At 37.6% G+C, this 25,719-nt stretch overlaps 1 protein-coding gene across 3 annotated transcripts in view; it reads right to left on the bottom strand.

Moving 5' to 3' along the window:
- ctnnd2a (catenin (cadherin-associated protein), delta 2a) overlaps positions 1–25,719 on the bottom strand; it is a 310,244-nt gene that overhangs the window by 44,142 nt on the left and 240,383 nt on the right. For all 3 annotated transcript variants that reach the window (XM_065258246.2, XM_065258245.2, XM_065258247.1), the window contains 4 exons: positions 24,449–24,632; positions 10,365–10,482; positions 7,206–7,391; positions 2,513–2,686 (listed from right to left, as the gene is read on the bottom strand). In XM_065258246.2, the coding sequence (XP_065114318.1) occupies positions 2,513–2,686; positions 7,206–7,391; positions 10,365–10,482; positions 24,449–24,632 (662 nt within the window). The remainder of the gene's footprint in view (positions 1–2,512; positions 2,687–7,205; positions 7,392–10,364; positions 10,483–24,448; positions 24,633–25,719) is intronic.

Genomic DNA, 25,719 nt, shown 5'->3' on the forward strand with positions numbered 1-25,719 from the left:
AGTACATCATGGGTTAATTATGATATTTTGCTGGAGTATCGCTTTAAACATACTTTAATTGTGTGTAGACATCAGAAACAAAGAGGTTTTGGATCAGAGGCTAGTAAAGGTAAAAATACTGAGAATGTGAGTGTGTAAAAATGTAAATATGTCTTCAACATCATTACTGGAAAAACTGGAAAAAATATTAAAATGGAAAGTGTGTTTGCATTATACCTAAAGCGCTACAAAACTATGCTGTAATGTCATAACTGCAGCAATCTTCATGGCTAGGCACTTTCCACACTCCTTAGCTCTCTTAGGTTAAGGGCTTTGTTTCCATTTCCCAGAACGCACAGTGTGGGATTTGATAATCTCACTGTCCAAGATGGATTTATATGACAATATAAACAGAGGGTTTAGTTCACACATATTAGTGCTGCTCGCATATCAGCTCTTGTAGATAAACAAACAAAAGAGCCAATTATGGGAACCAAACCAAAGGGTCTCTTTCGTCTGGTCTCGGTCTCTCCAAGGTTCTGTTTACACCTTGTATTGCACCTGGTTGATAGGATCACAAGTGGACAACGTGGTGTACAATGTTTTAAACTCGCCCACTTTCGAAGTTGCACAAACTTATTTCATCAATTGCTCTGAAATATCTAATAAAGCCAGTCTCTCAAGAAAAATTTGTTTTTTTTTGTGATTGCTGCGGGCAAAAATCCTTGATCTTGCGGCATGTTTTCTCAAAAAAAAAAAAAAAAATGCGATGGAATATGCAGGATATTTATGCAATTTTATGCTATGAAATTGCGGAAAACTTGCAAAAATTGCGGGAACTTGCAAAGTCTGTTTGTAGTTTTTTGCTCATTACGCTGATTTCGCGTGGCATGTAAACACCTTAACCGGCTTTCTCACAGATTTGTCCACGTGCGCATGTCTCCGCGTATGAAAGATAAACGTCACACGCGGAAGTAAGCGCAAAGTAACGCATAAAAGTCTCCACTTGACTAAAGCAGTTGGCATAGAAACTGTGAAAATAGAAGCTTATGTTACATTTACTGGTTCTGTAGACATGAGAAGAGATACAACAGTACAGCTTAAGACAGATATGCCGTTGGCTTTTTGATCGACTATTATGTACTATAGGCGGTGACGTCACTGCCTGCAAGAAAACTGATAATTCTCCAAGTACCATGTAAACGCAGTTGACTGCATAGCCGGTTTATTGATTTGCATGTAAACGCATGAAAACAGTTTTCTATAATAAGCAGATTTTTGATAGTTATCCGCTTATTCTGTGCATGTAAACGCACTCAATGATGTTCACATCACTTCATAACGTTCCCATGGCAACAGGAGACATGGCTGCGCTTGTGTGAAGTAAATGCAACATTTTTCAACTTTCTGATAAGATATATGTGAATTTTGCGGTCGAAAGTGGACAAAACAGTCGGATTCAAACACCAGGTGTAAACTAGGGCTCTGCAAAAATATAGATACAGCTAACTATCATGATCCTTTTTTCCATGATAGTGTATTGATATTTCAGTCTCTACTATCGATATTTTGAACAACATTAATAATCCCTTTGTGTGCGTCAAACGTCCTCCTCCTCTGCTGCTGTAGTTGTCGCTGTCCAGTTGTCTGTTATATCGGGCCAACGTCTCAGAAGTTAGCGGGAGTGAAAAAATAGAAGAAAATTTAAAAACACCTGCAGTGGAAGCACTTTGGCATTAAAAAAGTAAAAAAAAAATCAGCTCTATTTTTTAAACATTTTTGATAAAAAAAAGAAAAAGCATTGCAATGTATCGCAACATGCAATGTATTGTATCGTATCATGATACCCTGTATCATGATCCATGTATCGTGAGGCCCTTGCCAATACCCAGCCCTAATGTGACCGGACATGCGTCTCTCTCGTCCACTTGTGATCCAAACGATCTTAATCCCAGGTGTAAATGTGCTCCAAGAAACAAACAAAGTGATGCTCTGTAGGTGTGGTGTGAGGTCGTAGGGTCCCAACATTAATTTAACTTCCTGAAAGCGGTTTAAGCCTGTTATGGGACTTCAAAACCAATCACATCCCATCGCATCTGTATCTATCTGAGAGTATTGATCTCGCCGAGAGCGCCAGACGGATTAGGACTCTGGAGCAACAGAAGTAAAACAAGCTTTTGTCACTGACAGATGGTGAAAAGGAGGTGAAAACAAAGCGAGAAAAAGCAAGGCCAAGAGGGAGATTGGTATTGGTTAAAACATCTGAGGCAAGCGAGTGGATTCAGGTCAGAAAAAAAAGTTATTTTACACCATTTCTTCTCACTCTGTTTAATAAATACACACCCTCCTCTGTCCTGACAGCAGTGAACACTTTCTTCACTAAATATGAACAAATTAACCATTTATTTCTTTTCCAACGTGAGTGATGCTTGCCTGCAGTTACTATGCTGTTATTCATCACCAAGTCCATTTTTATTGTATTTTTCAGTATTGAAATATCTCCACAACAGAGATGCCACAGCGTAAAACTCACCTTCCAACTTCCTGCGGCCAGGTTCTGCAAAGCCCCGGCAGCCCCCTCCAGTGTGTCCGGGTTGGAGCACTCAGACAGGAGGGTGAGGTAAGGCTTGACTATTGAGGGATGCCACAACATCTGAACTCCCTTGGGGGGCTCGGCGGTATCCGGGAGTGGGCCAACACCATCCCACTAGAAGAGAGAGGAATTAAAAATTATTAATATCTGCCTGAATAAAACCAGAACTGAGCAGTGACGGCGAGCTGCACGCTGATGTTCAGCGCTAGTTTAAATAGTAGTGGTCTTACAGGCTGACCTACTTTAAGTCAGAGTAACTCGTGAAATACCTAAGCATGTAAAACTAGCTCTGGCACTTTGCCTCACTCCTTTCACTCACTCCATTATTAATGAGTCTGTTTTTATCTTCCTCTCTATCGCTTGCTTTGAGGAGCAGATCTGTTGTTCAGTCAGCTGCTGGAGGGTGGAGGAATACCCATGAGGCTGCCGCTCCTTCTAACTCTTAATATACGGGAGAGATTGTTTGGTTTCACAGCATTTTCACTGTTTTCAAACATCATATACAAACATTTGTCACATATTTGTTGTCGAATACAAATACAAAGAATTTTCAGGGCAAGCATCGCCACATTCCTGTAGCAACAGGTAGATAATAGTGCTAAGAATGCCATGGGTTTGATGTTTAGGGAATGCGTGGACTGATGAAATGTATCCCAAAATTATTTTTAACAAAATAAACCTATAGACTGGAAAGCCCAGAGCCACAGCTAAGGACTAAGAAAAGAGACTTGAATCCTGTAAGCATCTATGTAGAATACCTTAGCGACCACCGAGAATACCTTAGCAACCACAGATTAATGTCCTTGCATTCAACCAGAACATTGTAATCGCCACTTACTGTACAATTCAAACATATATAAAAATGAAGTGATTTGAGTTTCAAGTCTGCACATTTTTGGCATTGACTCGAATTTGTACAAATGGTGTTACAATATTTACCTTAAGAAAGCTACCATCCAGAAAATGGTCTCTGAATATCAAAGCATAAACGGTATCTGAAAATGTTCTGACATTTTCTTGTCAGCATTCAGTGCTCTATTTCTCAAAGTAAACACAGAGAGGGGTATCAGTGCTTGATGGGTTGAAATAGCTCTGGTTTACACGCTCACCTCTTTCAGTCAATTAGCTACACTAAACGCTGCTGCCCTACCCTGCCTGAGCTTCGGTTTGCTCTGGTTTCCTATGCTACCTCGCTGCCACTTAGTGATAAATGATTTAACAGAGTACATTAGCCTTCTGTTGCCCGGAGGCCCAGGTGTCCTCTTTCAAAGCGTCTCGGTTGAGGAAAAAGTCCGGCACATGATAAGAGAGGGCACCTTAGGTAACGTGGAGAAAGAGCCCTCTGAACAGCCCTACAGTTAGAGATAGACAACTCTCTCTCTCTCTCTCTCTCTCTCTCTCTCTCTCTCTCTCTCTCTCTGTTCTTTCATATAAAAAACACAGATGAGATATTTAACATCTCAATTATTTATCTTAAATGTCACCAAGATTAAGTAAAGAGCAAGCTGAAACTTAAAGGTGCCGTAGAATTTAAAACTGCTTTGCATAGGCATAGATGAATAATAAGGACTCTGTACATGGTAATGACATATTATAACTACAGAAGAGTCAAGTTTTAAATAGGAAAAATATCAAAACTCTTTGATTATTTTTGAGCGTGATGCTAATGGTCTAATTTGATTCAATGGATTGTGCTAACTTATGCAAAACTTGGTACCCCCAGACCCGTAGATCGGCTGAATGGATTCCAAAACAGTAAAATCAAATGTTTAACTCTAGGGGAGCTGGAAAATGAGCATATTAAAAAAAATGGAGTGTCCCTTTAAGTTGATACTTAACTGAAAGACAACTGGGTGATTCTCGCGAAATAGACTTATGAGGTGTCATGAAACATTTTGATAAAAAAAAGTAAATGTAAAGTAAGAGTATCAAAATAAGAAGCATACAGTTACAAACATCTCTTCATGTACTATTTTGCACATGATTTCAAATGACTTGATACAAACCAATTTGTTGTTTTTTCCACATTTAAGGGGAAAATTTTCATTACCGCAATGTGTCCATGACTGGATTTGGGTTCTTTGACATGGAAATATTTATAATTAAAAAACCTAAAAAATAAAAAGCTTTAGTGCATGTTATAATATAAACATTTACATTTTACAAACATTTTGTCATCTTCCGCAACACTTTTCAATCATCAAGGAACTAACAAAAGTTGGAAGGGACATAATTGACTGTGACACTCAAGATGGCTACCAGGTAAGCAGTTCTTATTTTTTTCTCTCCAGATAAAAGTTGAAATTTTGTTTGTCATAGTACCTAGACAACTTTTTAGTTCTCATTACCGAAACATGAGTTTGTAAATGCATATATTTAATGTAATATCATGTTGCGGTAATGATAATTTTTTTATAATTCTATAGGAAATATTTTTTAAATCCTCTAAAAATAATGGTTATAGTAAGTTCAGACCTTAATCTTATATGTGCAAAAAAATTGGCTTTAAGGGCTTTTAAAAAAAAATCTGATGCTGGACACCTTCTAAGTCTGGATTTCGTGAGAATCACAAAACTAAGAACTCCATTAAATCTCCTGAGTTATGAAAGAGCAATATCTGCGCAACAAAATGTACGTCTGTAATCGGCCTTTCAATAACATCTGCTCTCAGATTGGACCGAATCAGAATTAACTAATTTGACCGAATACTAAAGCAGTTCTATCAGTTTAAGTACAAGGTTTGTGATGATGAATGGGAATGAAGTACACTATTGGATGTTCAAATGAGAAACGCATCCCTGAACTGTTTAATAAAAGAGCCTATGCTGTCATACCCTCAACAGAGCAATAGCTTTGATGTATTATTTGAATCAGGCAGCTTTAAAATTTTAACACTTCTTTGCTAGGGATTGCAGGCGTAGCAACAAGAGCGTGTCATTACGGACATCTCTCTCACAGCAATGCAGGTTTAATTCATTTACCATCAAAGCTGAAAAGGATTATTCAGTTATCGGCGGCTACAGTATATCATCAGCTATTAGCTTTATGGTTCTCCTGGATCAGGACATCTCCAGAGGGAGTCGAGTTACGCAACAGCTCCACCATCTCCACGCTCTTGCTCTGACTTTTCCTGTGTGAGATTAATGAGGAGTTTCCTCTGCCGTGGAGGAGCCGCCTGTAAAAAGGTTGTTTTCCCCCCTTCAGTCTGACGCCCACAAACACGCCGATTTATCAGCCATAGAAGATGTCACTGGGGAAACGCTCGCTCGCTCTCTGTCTGGCGGTGCGACTTCGTGTAGGTGGTGAGAGTTGCTTTTGCATGGGAATTAATTGATAAAAGGACGGCAAGTGTAAATATGTTGTTTGGAGAACTCAGCGAAACAACTTGGGCGACGAGGGGTGTGAAAGGAAGTCTAATATGCTAATTACGTTGTTAATATGTTATATGAAACGTCTAATGAACGCAAGGTTCTTTTTCAGAAGTGAAAAGGCTTTTTGTTATGAATTATCTCTCCGGCATCTGTTCAGATCAAAAGGTTTGTTCAATCTTCAAATTGATCTGTTTTCAGATTTCATCTGTTCTTCACAAGTGGGCGTTTCATACCAGAAGATACTGCAGCGCAATTTGCAATTGATCGTGAATGAATAAGTCCTTCACTTATATAAGGAGTATATTTACATGCCAACAATGTACCAAAAACGAAAAAGTTTTTCTTTGTTTTTCATGTACAGATGACATTAATGGTCAAAACAAGCCCTGTTCACACCTGTCCATGAAAAATTACGACTTTATTCAGCATTGTCTTCTCTTTCCGTGTCTCTTGTGAAGCGCATGCGCGAGACTAAAGTCACGTGACTGCAGTGACGAGGATGAAGTATGACGCAGCTGACGTGTTATCTGGTGCGCCACAGCTGTTTTTTTTGTGCGCATGGGCTTCATTTACAGTCTGAGGGAGACACAAGCTGTAAGTTTGAAAAAAAAATGTCTGAGGATAACACGTCAGCCGCGTCACTGCAGTCACATGACTTTAGTTTTGCGCTTCACAATAGAGAAAAGAAGACAATGCTGAATAAAGTCGTAATTTTCTTTATTTTTAGACCAACATTTTTTTTCGATGCTTTAACAAATTCAAACTGATGTCACATGGACTACTTTGATGATGTTTTTATTACCTTTCTGGACATGGACAGTATACCGTACTTAGATTTTCAATGAAGGGTCAACAAGCTCTCAAACAAAATCTAAAACATCTTAAACTGTGTTCCGAAGATGAATGGAGGTCTTACAAGTTTGGAACGACATAAGGTCGAGTCATTAATGAAATTATTTTCTTTTTTGTGTGAACTATCCTTTTAAAAACTGCAGACACCCAGGTGTCGAGATGCTTTGTAAACACAGATATTTTTAAAGTCATTGTTTTGTTTGCATTATAATTCTGTTATAACAATATCAACAAAACAGCAGCCTAAAGCAATGTATACCAAAAGAACAAAGTGTAAAAAAAAGATTATTAACTGGTGTTGCTCTCTTCGCAGATAAACAACAGAAACTGTGTGAAACACCTCATTATCAGTACGTCTGGGTCACACTTCAACTACCAGATGCCTTAACCTGCTGCTGTGGATGTCCCACCTGATCCTGGGACTTCTTCTTCTTTTTCTTCTTCCCCCAGCAGCCTGAGGTCTCGCCGTCCTTTCCACCACCATCGCTGCACAGGAGACCGTCCAGCTCTTCTGTCCCCATCTGCTGTCCCTGAGACGTTTCAGCTGCTAGCCGATATGAGAGGTTCCTCAAGATGCATACACAGTTTTCTATGGTCTGACAATGAAAGAGAAAGATAATGGGCAGGTATTAGTAAAGCACCACTGAACTCTTGATAGAGCCCATCTGGCCACAGGGGCCAAACTTCATCCATCCAACTCATGCTGGTTTTGAGACAGGAGGTCACACATTCATTTTCTTTTTACACATGCCACCTTCATTTCTTGTGCTGTCAAATGATTTACTTAGTTGTTTTGAATATTAATCTTGAGTAACAAAAAATCTATATTTTAACTAGATCACTAGATTACATCAGCTGTATTAAGTGCTCAAAAGCAAAAGTATCCATTATGTCCACAGCCGGTCAAACAAGACAAGGTTACGTCCTGCAGTGTTTAACACACTCTCGCTCTCTCACCCATATTTTCCTCAACGTCTTTCATATGTCTCGCATATCTCCATCTTTCTCAAGAGTGCTGGCTGCTGGATAAAAGTGGCCTGCGCTGGCACTAAGTATATAAAAGTCTTTAATTATATATCTGACACGGTCTACCATTTAAATGTGATTAAAGGATATAGCGCTGCAGATGGGGAAAAATGACCAGCCAAATCCATCGGCTCACACTCCATTTAACAGGGTATTTACAAGGAGACACAGCAGAGGAGGCACAATGCTTGACAGCAGAAAATAGAAAATAAATGCTTGCAAAACGATGATGAAAAATGAGCGTTTTCCTCAATCTCCATGTTTTTCTTTTTTTACCCATTATGGAACGAGAAAGACCATGCCCTGCACAAACAAGAATAATGACTGTAATCAGAGAAACGCTTGGCGAATTACACACCGGCATTTCAGTTGTACAAAAACATATTGACTTACAAGGCCACGTTCCCTGTGCCAGGCGCGCTCGACCTTGATTTCTCCATGCCGTTTGGGGGAAAACAGTTCTTTGTGTGTGGAAGTGTTGCGATAGGACGAATTTTGCATCTGGCAACATCATCTCTTTTACTGGCAGTAATTTGGAAGGTCTCCACTGTAAGTGTCTAAGTTAACAGGTTGACCAACCACAGGTTAACTGTGCATTAGGACAGAATTTGTCCACTGGCCATGGGCAGCAAGCTTTTAGCAATTATAGCTCTGCTGGGCCAACACCTGCTGAAAACATCTGACGGCAAATCACCGGCCATAAAGAAATGGGAATGATTAAGGTGATTGGCCTTTACAACCCCCGTGTTCTAGGTGAAATGGTTGCTTTTGCTTTTTGAGCCTTTGTAATGCATTTAAGTGCTGAGATGGGTGAAAGAAAGGCTTTGTGTGCTAAAAGGAGATCAAATTGCAGGGAAAAAGAAAAGAATAGCCATTGGCTAATGGTACATTTACAGGAAATAATGGGGACAAATGGGCACATTGGCGTGGACAGCATGCAAACCCTGGGTCAAAGTCCACCAGAGATGCTTTACTGTTGTTGTGTGCCTGAACCTCATGCTGTGTTCTTAACCCTGAAATGCTCCAATGCATATGTCATCTGTCGCCCACCCATGCGTTCTTATCTTCATCCAAGTGGTGCTTTTATATAGGGATGCATTTAACCATGCTTTTGCCTAACCTATGTCATCTGTCCACAGTCTAACTATATACAGCGGGGGAAATAAGTATTTGACACATCAGCATTTTTATCACTAAGGGGATTTCTAAGTGGGCTATTGACACAAAATTTCCACCAGATGTAGCCATCAAGCCAAATACTGAATTCATACAAAGAAATCAGAACATTTAAGTATACAAGTTGAATCATAATAAATAAAGTGAAATGACACAGGGAATAAGTATTGAACACACTTTATTTAATACTTTGTAGAAGTTACTTTGTGTTTAAATCTTGAAGGTTCCTTGAGCCTCTTTTTTTGAAATTTTTTCAACTCTCAGTATGAAAAAAAGCGTAGAATGCGGTGCTCAGCGTGGATAAAACCCGCCCGCTGCTTGCTTTTTTTTATAAAGGTGCGGCACTTCCATTGGAAACAATTGAAGACATATGCTGACCGCATGATATGGCTTATCTTTGAGGTGCCAATGAGCTCTCTTTGGTTCAAATATGTACCTCTGATATGGTACTAATATGAACTCGTTTTAAAAGGGTACAGCCCCAGTGACAGCTAGGTTACATATTTTCCATTTTTTTTAGTGTATACATATAACATATTATATGTTATTAAAACCTGACTCTATTCTGGTATGAATCCTTAAAAATTGGCATTGCTGTCAACTCTCGTTGAGTGTGAGCCATGCTGACTGCAGATTTGCATACACATGAAGCTGGAATCTTAAGCATGAATTGCTTTTAACTCAATTGCTTTTGCATGAATTGTCTCATTACAAAATGAATGCATGGGTCAGGGAACTTCAGCAATCATTTTTAAATTGTGTCATATCACATATTTATAATTGATCACACTACAGTACATTAACACATTAAATTGACAGCTCATGATTGATAAGTCCTAATAACTTAGGGAAAGGGACAGGACATTTAAAGCCACCATCACACTAGATTTATGTGTTCAGAGACTGCTTTGTGTTTTGAAACACAGCACAGGCTAAAAAAAAGGTTAAAAAGTGATGCTCAACCAACAAAAGAGGAGATGCAAAAGTCCTTATCAGGCAGCAAGAGTTGTGTGCAAACTGAAAGTATCACAACTCTTAAAATGACCAGAGGGATAAAACCAAGTCATGCTTCAGAATCTACACTTTACTCTTCAATTCTCATTAGGACGAATGCATCCCCCATCCTCTCCAAACTGCTATTAGTGGATCAGCTTGACGAAGGGCTGGCAGTTAAATCAAGATTAAAGAATGCCATTTAGAAAAGCGAGCTTTTGCAACCTTCAGAGAGCAGCCAAGCACGAAGCTGTTTATTTGTTATAGAGCGTTACATGCCCTGGTACACTCACATTCACATATAAAGTTTTACAACAGACTGCTTTTATAGCTTAAGGAGGGAAATCACGAGAGGGAGGCAGACAAAATCGTACCTTGCTATCAATCTCACTGCTTCCGAGTGACGTCTGGATGACAAAAAGCAACGTGTCGGTCAGGCCGTCACATTCTCTCATTCGCCTCCGAGCTTCCTCCCCTGCCGAACTTACATTCCTAAAGGGAGAGAGAAAAAAAGAGAAGGAGGCACAGGTCAGTGATGAATACGTCAAATCAGAAAGATTCATTCTTATGCTTGCCGTGGGGGCGCAGATCCACTCCGGGACGATTTTCCTTGTATCACGGTCGCAAAAAATGCTAATAAGTGTGTGTCATTCATACAAATCGCTCTAAATCTCCCACCTTTGACACATATTTGTATCTGAACGTTTGAGTCTTCAGGGGAAAAAAAGAACATTTTGACTGTGTTTATGCGAGACAGGCTTACAGAGAGAAAACAGACGGGTTTTGGCATCATTTCAATCACACAGTCTATTGAGGCATCTGATTATTGAATAAATGAAACATATTAGTAAGCCATAAGATATGAGAGACTGTGCTGTATCGTGGATTAAGTCAAAGCTGAAGGGTGTTGTTAACCCTTGCAACTCCTTAGCTGTGACTTATTCGCAATACAGCATTAGCCTCGAGTACGTTATACAGTAGCTTTTACTATTCGGTTACCGCAAAATACAAATATTTAAGCAAAAATATCTATCAATGCTCAGTGTGTCATGAAGTAAATCACTAAAAGCCTTTCTTCCGCTGAAAAAAATAGTCCCTGACCAACTGCAACAGGCAGCTACTGTAAATTAATGATCACCAAATTTACTCATTATGAAATTACAAAAGAAAATACATAAATATTTATATTATTTGCTAATCCATGTAGATAATTAATCTATTCTACCAACAGTACATACTGAATAAATGTTTTCACACAGTAGCGTTCACGTGACACAATATTCACTCCAAAGTAAAGGCCTTGAAAAAGGCATCATTCACACATCCATTTAACACACATGAACATTAAATCCTTTCTATTTAACACTGTATTCTGTACCACATCACATTATATTGCAGTTAAAAACTCCCTTGTGTGTTGGACTGCAAAACATTGCACATATGTCTTCAGAGATGCCATCAGGAAAACAGACCCCCATAATAAAAATATCACTCATATGAATTGTAATGGGAAACAGGATACATTACCACACATGATCTTAATTTCCGTACACAGCAAAACCGGAAGCAATTTCAATGTATCATTTATTAAAATATATAAGGCTGGAAATAATAATAGAAAATGGCATCATTGCATATAATGATACCTGAAAAGGGCATTAGAGACAATACCCAACCTATAATGTATGTTTAGCTCCTTTATGACTGTACTTTTGGATTTACTTACTGTATGCCTGAAAGCATTGCGTGCGATTTGTACTTTGTTCTTCGTTGCATGTGATGAGTTCTCATTAAAAAGCCATAGGATGAGATGAAGCCCACAAAAACATTAAAGTCAGCCATCTTTCATATAAATGACATACAATAACTATTATTTTAATTCAACAGGTGCCTTGAGGACTTAGTCATGTGCAAAATAAGAGGATTCTGACTTTATTGGAACCTTGAAAATATTAGAAAATCAATCTTCATTCCACAAATTATAACCATTATATGTTGTAATTGGCAAACCAAGATAATATCTAATAAGGTCTGCTGTATTTTCCTTTCCATGCTGTGAAATACTATAATAGCTATGGTCTCTCTCTCTTTGGCTGGGTGGCTCAGGGTATGTGATTCTATTGATATCCATTATTTCGTTTTATTGTTGTTTGCGTATTGCACACTGGGAAGTTATTAATGGACCTGTAAACACACACATTGATCTTTTTTACCACCTTTGCTGGTACGATCAACTGCATACTGTAAAAAAGTGCTAATGTGCAATTGTTATAGATTTGGGTATAGGGAATTGTATTTATTCTTTATACCTATTACAATTAACTCTGCTTTGCGTATGCATTATTTTCGAATAATTCAATGGCCCGTCATTATTATTCCTTACATGCTAAAATTACATTAAATTAATTAGAGTATATTGACAATATAACAAAACATTGTTTAAAAAACACACATGAAAAATAAAATTAAACAGTGTTCAAATGCTCCTCAACATACAGTAACAAATAAATTAAATATGAGGTAGAGCACTTTATACAGCCATGCTAAAGCAAATTTCTCGGTTTTCCTGCATGAATCCATGCCGCTCTCACTTTAGTGAGGCTTCATTGCAGCCCTTTGTGTGGAAATTAAACATCCAAGCACCACAAGGGCCATATGGGAAAACTGCTAATCAAAGGTTATGCTAATGCATGGCAGACTGAGAAGAACCCAGAGCTCCCAAAGCATGTCTTCCTTTTATGCAATAAAACAGTATGTGGAAGACATAAATGATAAGGCATTACTATTCAAAACCAGGAAACTAACGCCGTATTTCCACCAACTGCGGAGCGGCTGCAGATCGGCTCTGCTGCGTCCGCCAATACCCACCAGGTCCATATTTGTTGCAGAGCGGCTGCGTGCTGAACGGACGAGGACCCATGAGGTCTCGCAAAGATGATCGCGCGATATCTAGTTCTGTCTCAGCCCATTATGACGTTAAATTATGACGTTTTGCTGGACCAACCCAGATCACAACATGACATCTCGCAAATTCAGGTATGATCATGCGATAAAGTCATGGCTCCGCCCTGCGCAGCTGTCCGGGATCCGGCCAAAATTGAAGCTCTGCGTATTTGTGCCGGAGGGCTGCGGATGTCCGGAGCTGTGACGGATTCGGAACGCAGTCAGTGGAAAACACACATAGCCTTGAATAGAAACCGATTGACTCCACCACCGTTCCGCAGCAGATCCGCAGCCTTTCCGCAGTCGGTGGAAATTGGGGGTAGGACTACCCAAACTAGAAACGTGCCGAGGTTGAAGTGCTGCAAACTAAGTGCTCTTCCGCCATACAATATAGTTCTCATTTTAATACGCTGAAAAATCGCCACGTTTTATTTTGTGCCACCATACTTACTCGTGTAACTACTCATGTAACAGTCTTTAAATCAGGAAAACATGGAAATGTTTGGTGGCTTCTAAATTCATACCTGTTTGGATCCTGAGGAATGAATGTGGCTAGGCTACATGCTAACACATTGAGTTGAGGTAAGAACATAGTAAAATATTGAAAAACGGTGGTGTTTTCCTTTAATGTTTTCTCTGTCATAGAACAGTCTGAAACAAATTTATATGTCCAAACAAAATCTATATGAAGAGTTCAGATGCAAAAACCCTTTAAGTGCGTCTGAGACGTTTTCTTGAGCATTTTTTATCAGGCTCTTATGTTAAGGTTCAGTAATTTCACGTTTATGGCAATGCAATTATGACATTTGATCATATTAATCAGTAATCGAAATGCCTTGTTTTCACAAATGTCACTTTAATAATTTCATGGGTCTTAACAAATTTGACTTTCTTTCACTGCAAAACCCTCTACGTGCATGCAAGCTTTTAGCAAAACCCTCCTCCACTTCTAAGTTGCAAAATCACTAAAGCTGCAACTAGAAACATTGCAAAGGATGAAAGTAAGAATTCAAAATGAACCAGGTACTCACAAGAGAACCAAGTTTAAATGTTTCCCAATCCCACTCTATCTATCTCCTCTTATGCTTTACTGTCCTTTTTGAATAAAAGTAAAATGCTCAAAAATGAGATCAATATATTCTGCAGACCTACTTTAACTGGATAAAAAAGTTTTGCAGCTCGACAAATGAAATCCCAAGTATCCACGCTGTCATTCTTTCAATTCATCTTTCCTGGGGCCTCATTTATCAACAGTGCGTAGAAAATGTTCTATATTTGTACCTACGAATGAAATTTAGAATGTGTCTAAGTACAAAAAAATCGGGATTTATCAAACGTGCGCACCGGGTTCGTACGCACATCAGTAAGTAATCCTTGATGATAAATCCCACTTGTTCTTAAGCACCATGCTCGTGCACGTTCATGGTCATTTGCATTTCGAAACGCCTCCAATGAACCATATATGGTGACAACACCTCCCGTTATAAGTCACGTGGTTGTGCTTTTTCCCTCATCGCAATAATGACAAAGAGAGCGAAAAAGAGGAACTTTACAGACACCGAAATTGAGTTACTGGTGGATGAGGTTAAAAACACATCTGTTTGGTTCACTTAGTACGGGAGGAATGACTAACAAAAGAAAACAAATCTGCATGGGAACATACCAGTGAGTTTAATTCCGTTGGGTATGAGAACACTTCTAGAAATAAAAAAGTGGTTTGGCATTAAATTATCAGCCAAAAAAAAAAAAAAAAACCGCGTCACAGCACACCGACGTGAAATCTGTAGGAGGACAGACAATGACAGAACTTTCCTTGGACAGCCGCATAACCAGCATCATCGGCGCGATCTCTGAAAACGCGCTCCCGGCGGAATGGATGATTTGCCAAGTCTTCCAATAATGCAAGATAAGCCACTGTGTCAAGCATTTGACGGAGCTTTCTTATATAGGGTTAGGCACTTATTTCATTAATTAACTTCAATACTGATTTGCAGTAACTTTATTAACAGTAATCATTTTTAACACCTGGGGGTGGATAATAAATAGACAAAGTGTTCTTTTAACACTGGGGATGGACGGTCCTGTGTAGTATCGCTATTCTACCACTAGATGCTCTGCGTACGCATACTCCGAGGTGTGCGTATATTTACACACATTTCTACGTATAAGTACAATTTGATAAATTCCACACTTTGCGTAAAACTGTTCCTACGCACACTTTACGCACACTTCTGTTCGTACGCACGCTTGATAAATGAGGCCCCTGGACTTAGAGGACTTTGATTTTGAAAAATCGACATGGCGTCTTAACGTATTCTGCCAGCAAACCAATATTTCCGAATGCCTTGAGGCTGGGAATAAGCGAATCTGAATTGAAAGTTTTAGATGAACGTAAAATACGTGTCAAGAGCGGTCAATATCATTATTTTTGACAGGGTGGTTTTTAGCGGCTTTTGCATATGAGTTCTTCACATTTGCCCATTTAAAATTACTTATGTTGCTAATGTTCAGGTAAACATCTAGTTAGATCATTTTGATAGGTTACATTCATTTATAAACGCACAGAGTGAACCATTCTACTGCATGCACACACGCCCCTGTCACTAAAAACAAATTGGCACAAACTTTATGAATTATTGATGATGGATTCTTGTAACCGCAGACAAGAAACAAAACTGTTTAAGGTAATTTTTTACCCAGCGAGGAGGAGAAAGGTGTAGAAGTTTGAAAAGTTTGCTTTTTGAATAGCTAGAGGGATTTAAAACTTTACAGGCAAAAACAAAATCTCTACAGGCAATGAAGGATTGACTGCACACATTATTTATTTAATGGATAGTGCTGTCTTTAATTCCATGTGTAAAAGTAAATTTGGTCTGCCTGGAACCAAGAGGTCATTTTATTAGGATGAAATGTCATTTTATGGTTTTATAATGAGGCAGTTGGAATGCAGAGATTCAGATCAATCATTTTGGTGTACAGTGAAAATATGAAAGGAGCTGTGAGTGCATTTTTATGAAATAGTAAAATATCCATACTACTTGACAGCTACGGCAAAAATATCCCACTTGTCTCTGACAGCATTAGATTCTGGAAACTGCAAACAAAAATATTGCCACAGTATGGGGAATTTTCAACATATTGCTTATAGCTTTCACCTTTAATACAAATGTCTTTTCAATCATTTGACATCCATAATAAATTACAATAACGTTGCAATCCCTGCAGCCATTCTGGGTTATTAAAAAGTCAAATGAGTCCCATTAACAGCACACAAGGAACATTAAAGAGAAGACCCCAAGGTTTGTAATCCTTCGTAAACACAAACCATAGACACCTACTCTCTTCCCTCCCTGTAACCTGCAAGTATCCACATAGGCACCAATTAAAAGGATTCGAATCCCAACGCCCTTCTCCCATTTCCTCTCGGCCATCATCTATTTCTGAGAATTGAACGCAAGCCCTTTACAGCCAAGACAGGATATCCTGAGGAATATGGGGAGCCCTGTAATTGAGACCAAGCGCTGAGGGATGATTCACCTCTGATGGGAAGTGATGGATGTGACGAAAGCAACTTCGACTGGAGTTTGGCAGGGATGCAGACAATGCATCATTGAGGCCGAGAAGAGGAAAAGAGAAATAGTTTCATTACTTTTCAAGGTGTGTCATGCTGGGCTGATATCAGAGGGGGATGAGAAAGGGTGGCAATTAGGGGGTGGAGGGGGTTTGATTTATCAGACCATCATTTTGATGGAGTATTGCAAAACAATGAAATGATTTAATAAATCCACCGCTCTGTGCTGGGAAGGGAGATCTAATGCTGACAGGGCAAAAGTGCAAAGTGGCTGATATTGTCCATAAAGCATTTTGGTGTAAATATCAGGCTGCTGTGCCTACAGATAAGCAAGAAATAGGTGGATAACTGGTGTGTGTGCATCTGTGAAAGAGAAAGATTGTGTAAACAAGAGATTATAAAACAGAGGATGTTACTGCTCTTAGGCATAAATGCTTAATATTGCAGGCCAATGCTTAAAGTCTGATATTAAATGTGTTCTGAGTTTGAAAAATGTGGTATTTACCACCCAACCAAATTTGAATGATAAAACGTCAAGTTAATAAAATAACTTGAAAAAATTGGCAGCATTCTCTGCTCTTAAGTGGTGGGGGCGTGTCCCCTGGGAGCGCTGAAACCACGCCCACTCAGCGGTAAGCTGCCGTCTCTCTCAACTTTCAAATACTGTTCCATAAAACTAATAATGAAGTGCACTTATAAAGCATTTGTTAATTTCAACAGTTACTAATACTCTATTAAAATCTTGTTAACGTTCGTTAATGCACTGTGAACTAACAGGAACAAACAATTAAAACTTTATTTCTATTAAAGGTGCCCTTCCTCTGGCGTTTTTATTGTTTTAGACTGTTGTCTGAGGTCTACTCATGACGTTTGCATGGTTTTTACATCCAAAAACATCAAAAGCAATAAGTAATAGGCTATTTTGTACCCTGATTTTGAGGCTGGTTAGAGAAGTGATCCGTTTTAATGGGCGGGCTGCATTGACGACTTGGAAGTAAACGCCCACTGCTATGATTGGATAACAGTTTTTCGTTCAAACTAACTTTCAATTTAATCTCATGTGTAATCAGTTTAATGTTAAGTGAGTGTCTTAAGACACAGTGTCTTTCTTACACGCGCATATTTTATCATAAACCCTTTTGACACACACACGCCTGTCTTTTATCGTAAACCCACGCACAAAAACACACACACAAACACAAACGTACACGTGTCTTTTATCGTAAACCCTTTCGTTGTGCGTGTAGCAGCACACACACACACACACACACACACACACACACACACACACACACACACACACACACACACACACACACACACACACACACACACACACACACACACACACACACACACACACACACAAACCCTTTTACATAAACCCTTCGACGCGTGTGTAACGAATGCACAAACACACACATGTGTTTTTTTATCACATTTAATAACTCACACAGACACGAGTGTCTTTTATCATAAACCCTTTCAAAGAGTGTGCAGCATGAATTCGCGTCCCTCGGAAGAGAAAACACCGGCCACCACAGTGACACATAGTACTAAAGCGTTTTACTCACATAAGCTGCGCCACCATTACGTCCGGATCCAATATTGATAGAGGAGCATTGCTTTTTAATCACAGTCTCTCTTCAAATCCAGCGTTCTTCTGAACATCCAAACATGTAGCAACTGGTATGATTACCTCGTTTAATAGGAATGATGTCTCTTGACGAAAAACAATGGCCCGAATATGGTACGGTTAACGTTTAGCCATCCTTGCAGTAACTTGTTATGAAAACTAACTCAACTACACGTAATATGTGGGCGCGGTCTCAAGTTGAAGAGCTCATGAATATTAATGACCTCGATCAGTTCCACGTCACACTGATAAGCTTTTTAAACTGACCTAATTTCTCCGCTTATTTCTTTTCAGTGGCTAGAGCTGACAGAGGAGGTGGAAGTTAATTTTCACATTCACGACACAACACAAACACATATGGACCTAACACATATCAAAATATACAAGTAAAAACGGTTTTATGTGGAAGGGCCTCTTTAAAGTATTAGTTAATTTTCTTTAAAAAAATCCAGATATTTTACTCACCACCATGTCATCCAAAATGTTGATGTCTTTCTTTGTTCATTTAAGAAGAAATTATGTTTTTTGAGGAAAACATTCCAGGATTTTTCTGATTTTAATGGACTTTAATGGACCCCAACACTTAACAGTTTTCAATGCAGTTTAAAACTGCACTTTCAAAGGACTCTAAACAATCTCAAACTAGGCATAAGGGTCTTATCTAGCGAAAGAATTGTACTTTTTGGCAAGAAAAATAAAAAATATGCACTTTTAAACCACAACTTCTCATCTTCCTCCAGTCGTGTGACGCGTCAGCGTGACCTCACGTAATATGTCATCACGTCAAGAGGTCACAAATGACTTATGCGAAACTATGCCCCAGTGTGGAGAAAGGGGGCCATTCCGACGTTGTTGTATGTGGAATGATACTAATTAATGTCTTTGTGTCAGTTAATTGTTTAAAATGGTCTGCAAATGTGCGTTTCATATATGTAACACATGACCTTTCCACAGCATTACGCAATTACATGAGGTTGCGCTGGTGCATCAAAAGAACGAAGATAGACGAGAAGTTGTGGTTTAAAAGTGCATATTTTTTATTTTTCTTGTCAAAAGTTACAATTGTTTTGCTAGAAAAGACCCTTATGCCTCATTTTAGATCGTTTAGATTCCTTTGAAACTGAAATTTTATACTGCATTAAAACTGGTAAGTGTTGGGTTCCATTAAAGTCCATTAAAATGAGAAAAATCCTGGAATGTATTCCTCAAAAAACATAATTTCTTCTCTACCGAACAAAGAAAGACATCAACATATTGGATGATATGGTGGTGAGTAAATTATCTGGATTTTTTTTTTTAAACGGACTAATCCTTTAACTAACATTAACAAAGATTAATAAATACTGGAACAAATGTAGTGCTCATGGTGTGTTCATGTTAGTCAATACATTACTAATTAAATAACTAATGAACCATATTGTAAAGTGTTAACAAAATAATTATCATTACGACATTAACTATTATTCACTATTTTCACACGTGTTTTCCACAATAAATGAGCACTTTAGTTTACATTATATAATTTATTAGCACATTCTGCCAGCAAAGTACCGTTTTGTTTTACACCTTCAAATTATTTAAAAAAAAAAATTTTGGGGGGGGGGGGGGTAGCACTTATTGATCACACTAAGATTCAAAACAAAAATGTCACCTGCTGCCTACTTCAGTATTTACATTTATGAAGGTTAAAAACTGTATGCATATTATACACGCACATGCAGCATACAGTATCAGATGTTAATAGACTGTCGGTTTAGATTAACTGTAAGTCCTCTGGTGAACCAAGACGGAAAGAAAGATGTACCTGTGTTAGCTAACTTCAGGGGTAGGTTGGTAACCACGGTTACAAAGTCAAAATGGCAAGGTGACCTGAAGGCACCTGAACATCTGGAGTACCAGCAGCAGTATTTCCCCTACCCTCAGTCCAACACGGACCTTAACAGCTGCTTAAATCCTGAACAACTACCAGCTGTGTGAAGTAAGTGCTACAAACTTGTAAATGTGTGCATATTACTGTACGTTGATAAAGCATTATGACTCAACGGTCCCTTATTCATGTCCAGGGCTGAAGGAACAAAGTGACCTACAGTTACACCTATCACCAAATGCAATTTCTCAGAAAAAGTTGAACAATGAAAATTCTGTTTCAAACTGCTAGTGCATGTTTATTCTTTGATCTCACCACAGGAAACATGACTCAACATTTCTCAATCAACAGTGTTGAGGGCAGCTCTCATACAGATGAGAGGGAAATATTGTGAAGAGGGCTTGAGTGAAAAACAGCTCGGGTTCGATTAAAAGTCTGCTGACAGTAAGTTAGCGAATCTAAACAGTGTGCAAAGCTATTTAGCTGTGTAAATGGATGATTCATTCATTCACTGATGTCTGACAGCAAGAAATTCAATGTTTTGATGCCTTTTTGGGATGTCATAAGGGATTGTGCTTTGTGGCTGATAAAATCTCTTTCTATTAGATAGATTTTTTTGCCCATGGAGACCGGCAGGTTTTAAAATTTTGATTTCTGCTTGTGGAAGTGATTTATAGAAGCAGTGTGTCAAATTCCCATTGGGAGGAGGTTTATTTCCAAAACACTGCTTCACTGATTTTCAATGGCTTGCTTGAGTGTTTCTGCCTCCATGGGACAAAAATAAACTCTTTTAATGTAAATAAAAATGTTAAATACCAGAAATTTGGATAAATTGCAAACATGACTGTGGTATTTACATGCAAGTACATGTAAAAACACTAACTGCACAACTCTTTGTAAAATTATTTTGTATAATGACCACTAAATCAGGGTGTTTCTAACTTTTTTTGTCAGCTGAACCCCCTTGAAATAAATGTACTTAATTATTTACTTAATATTTCAATCATTTTATAGCACAATTGCATGTTTAAACATTTATTAATTTTTTTTATTTTATTTTGGTTTTGAAGTTAATAATATTTTACAACATTAATGTTGATATTACCTGTTACTGGACCTTCATCTGGTAATTTTCTTTTATGGTTACATAAAATGTATTTTCCATTTTGCATTAGGTCTTATTTTTTATTTATTGTATTGTTGTATAATGTTCACATTCAGATTAAACAAATAAAATATATATTTCGCGTAAGCAAGTGTTTTATTTAATTAGTGCTGGGCAAAGATTATTCGCGATTAATCACATACAAAATAAAAGTCATTTTTGGCATAGCATATGGGTGTGTGTTGTGTGTAATTATTTTGTATATATAAATACACACACATTCATATGTATTTAAGAAACAATTACATGTGTATATTTTTATATTTATTTTTTTTTTATATATATTCTATATTATATATAAAAATATAAAAATGTTCTTAAATGTATATGTATGTGTGTGTGTGTTTAAATATACATAATAATTACACAAAGTACACACAGACATAAATTATGCAAAAATACACTTTTTTGGCAATTAATCTTTGCCCAGCACTAATTTAGATGTTTTAATTTTACAATTATTTATTTAAATTTTATAATTTAATCAATTGTAATGACATGTTTCACTATAGTAGCATTCTTCTGTGTTTCTTCAAAAATAAACAATAATACAAAAAAATACTACAAATAATACATTGTAAATAAGCAAATAAATGTTTTACTTTGTGCGTCTGTAAACTACAACACTCTAAAAATGGCTGGGTTATTTTTGACCCATAATGGGTAAATATTGGACAGAACACACCGCTGGGTTAAAATTGACCCAATGCTGGGTTGTTTTAACCCATCTGTTGGGTTATTATACCCCATGGTTGCACAACAACAACCCAGCATGTGTCTGTCCAATATTTACCCATTATGGGTCAAAAATAACGCAACCATTTTTAGAGTGAATGTTCTGCTACAAAGGATGGTTATGAATCTTTCAGATACTGAATTCAGATAAAATAATTTGATTTTTGTGGGTTTACAAAACATTCCCGCCAAGCTATATAATGCAATACAACATGTATGATGAATGACAAAAATGGCGTTAAATTTGGGTTGGGGACCTATTCGTGTTGATCCTAAACACTCAAAAGCACACATACAGTATGTAAACATGGACATCTGAGCATGCTGACAACTTTCTCTTTGACAAAAGATTACAGACTGCGCATAGCAGATGCAAACATACCATTAATGTCAGCTAAGATCACAACTGAGAAACTTCTCCAAGTACGGTATAAAAACAGCTTTATTCCTATAGGAAATCTTGAAAGAGAATCTGGAAAAGCAAATAAAAGTGCAGGTTTGTCACTCGACAGCAAGTTTAATGCAGTTTAGGGCCACACTGTTGCTATGGATACGAGAATAAAGCCTAATATTCAGCTCAAGAGAATCAACGCTTTCTTATTGTATTCCTAAACCAACTCAACTCAGCACAACAAGAAGCCATGTATAAATCATAATATGCCAGATATGCACTCCATGTAAACATCATAATACTTTATTGCATAAATCATGAATCAGACACATTGTGTTGCTTCTCTTAACAGAGCACAGACAGGAGTGATATGGCAAATCTTTACTCACACTGACAAAGTCATACGGGTTTATAATGATTCAGTTTTTACCTGCAGGCAATCCGGAGTTACGAATTAACAAAACCGCAGCATTGAAGGTAGTTGTCAGTCTTGTTTTTCCATCATTTCAAATGGAACAGGAGGAAAGTGTAAAAATAATATAAATCTCCTTTTACCTTGTACCACGTTTAGCAAAGAAACATTTCTGAGGTCCAGCAGAGCACTGTTTTCAAACCTCTTTGTCTTGTATACCAGCGCAGCTCCAAAAATATCATTCAAGCACCCCTTTTGTTCAACACAAACTAGAAATGTGCTTAAGATATCATTGAACACTTTAAAACTGACAGTGACAACATGTAAGTGAAAAACAGACCCACAAACAATTTTTGCAAACCATCCAGAGGAGTTTTAAAAAATTGTAGGGTCTCTTTAAAAGAAAGAGATGGCAATATCTCAATGTAATTTTCCTGGTTAAATAAAGGATAATGATATTACTACTACTACTACTACTACTACTACTACTAATAATAATATTAATAATAATAATGGCGATAATAATAATAATAATAATAATAATAATAAACATTTTTAAACATTATTTGTGACCCAACCTGTGAAAACCCAGCAATAATTTTTTTAGAAAAAATCATCCTACATATTGTAAAGAACATTTACACTTTAATACTGTATAAACTGAGCAAGGTCATGTCAAAGATTACAATTAAAGTGAAATTAAACGTTTATGCTTATTTTAGATTATGAGACTTTAGCCTGTGTTTCCTTTTCAAATAATCATAAGATTTATAAGTTTTATTTTAACATTTTAAAATTAAAATATTAAAGAACTCACTTTTTAAATTTTAAATCATAATGTAATTTTTGTTTTGTGTGTTATAAATGAACTTTATCAAGTACTCCTAGCTGGAAGATTGCACTTCAGAAGTAAAGCAGTGCTGTCCTTTACGTCATACCACCAGATGCCATAGAAACAAGCGCAATGTGCAAATGACTGAGATATTCCTGTTCAAAAATCATTTCATTAGTGACACAGGTACCATATGCTATGATTTTTCAGGTTTTATAAACATCTGGGAAAGTATTTCTCAGGTATAAATGAATGAAAAATGAAATGAATGTAAAACCACACACACTGATAGACTGCAGAGACTTGACAAAAAGTGTTAAACTAAGCAGAAATGATGGGGAGATGGGTAAGATATTTTCTTTAATCTCTTTAAAATCCCCATGATATCAACAGAGAACAGTTTAGAATCAGTCCATCCACATTATGGTTTTCCAACATAAGACAGTTGTTAATAAAAATCAGTGTTAATATGTAAACAGGCATGATTTAATGTGCCCAAGGTTCACAATTTTTGAAAAAATGGTTTTGCAGCCAGGTTTACATTGACTTGGGTAGGGAGGATTCATACACCAGGTGCAATGCAGCACAATGCACAACGCAATGCTAGTTTCACCCCAGCGCAGTTATCATTTTCACGTCCAGTGTCACGTTGTTCAAATCGGAAATGCATTTGCACCCATTTGTAAGCTCATGGGCGTGAAAACGAGGTGTTTCAGGTGCATTGCTGGCAAGTTGCAATTTTGAGGCAGCTAAAATAGACTACGCCATTGACCGACTAAAACCTGGTCTAAAGTCAATGAGGCAATATTGTTTTTGTTATTTAATGAGCCCGTTAGTAATATGCACCTATAAATGGGACGAAAATGTGCCGAAAAAGCAATTAATCTGCTGTGCACCACTACTCACCTCAGGCAGCCTGTTGCATTTCGTAGGACTTGAGACGTGTGCATTTGTAGCTTGCGGTCATCCTGATGTGGAGAGACATCCCAGGTAGAATGGGGTATAATCACTGTGTTGGTCAACACTGCTAGAGCATCCTGGATTATAGGCATCTTGAGAGCATCACATGATGACAGGTTCCACAATACACCTACACAGGGAAACAGATTTGTTTAGCATTTAGCACACCTGTAGTAAATGAAACATCATGTAGAGAGGAGACATCTTATCTATAGAGGAAAACGAGAAAAATGTTCAATAGACATCTGGGGGATGTCCCGCTTTATGAGTTAAAGTCAAACTGCTTTTTGACATAAATGTGGTTTTATCTTCTTGCTCTATATTGTGCATGAGATGGACCCATTAACAATACATGCCTGTAAAATATTTAAAACAATTTCTGGTAGATTTCATCTGTGATTTGAAATACACTCTAAAAATGCTGGGCTGTTTTAACTCATGGTTGGGTAAAATATGGACAAGCACGACGTGTTTTAAATGAACGTAGAAAATGTCAATTTTTTACCCAAACTTGAGCATACGTTCATTTAAACTCAACAGCTGTGTTTGTCCATATTTGATTAAACCAGGGATTGAAAACAATCCAGAATCTTTGTGACTTTTCCTATTTAAAGTGAATAGTTACTCAACTTTCAAGACATATAAATTGATAGAAAAACAGCTGCCCGGTGGCACTGCCAAGATGAACATCGATTGGACTAACTTTAAACTTTGGTGTTGTGTAGGAAAGTTTTTTTCACTACTTGATTCTGCGGTTGAGTTGCCTGAGTTTGACAACCTCTTAAACAGACACAAAGACCCACAGAAATTAGATCTGAACACCTGAGGGGAACCAAAACATAATTTGACAAGTAGTAGATCCTACATCCTCCCATACTATTTTCTAGGAGTTTGCCCTTCACAACTGTGTGGGTGAATGCTTGTGCTTGTAAAATAATAAATTACTAGATGCAATTCACATAAAACAAGAACCTACCTGAACTCCATAGATTATATTTGAGAGACTAATTTAAAGTACAAAAGATGGGACGCAAACTCAATTCCTTAGCTGGTTATAATGAATCACTCCCCACATAATAATGCAAACTTTTCAGACTATTATAAATATGCCTAGACTAAATTAAATTAGACTAATATCTTCGGCTCCAAGCGACGGGTCTCTGTTATCCTTATCAGTTCAGCCATTAGAGATTTGTAAAAGTCATTCTTGCAGAAAC

This window comes from Paramisgurnus dabryanus, chromosome 22 (assembly GCF_030506205.2).
Source record: "Paramisgurnus dabryanus chromosome 22, PD_genome_1.1, whole genome shotgun sequence".
Classification (NCBI taxonomy): domain Eukaryota; kingdom Metazoa; phylum Chordata; class Actinopteri; order Cypriniformes; family Cobitidae; genus Paramisgurnus; species Paramisgurnus dabryanus.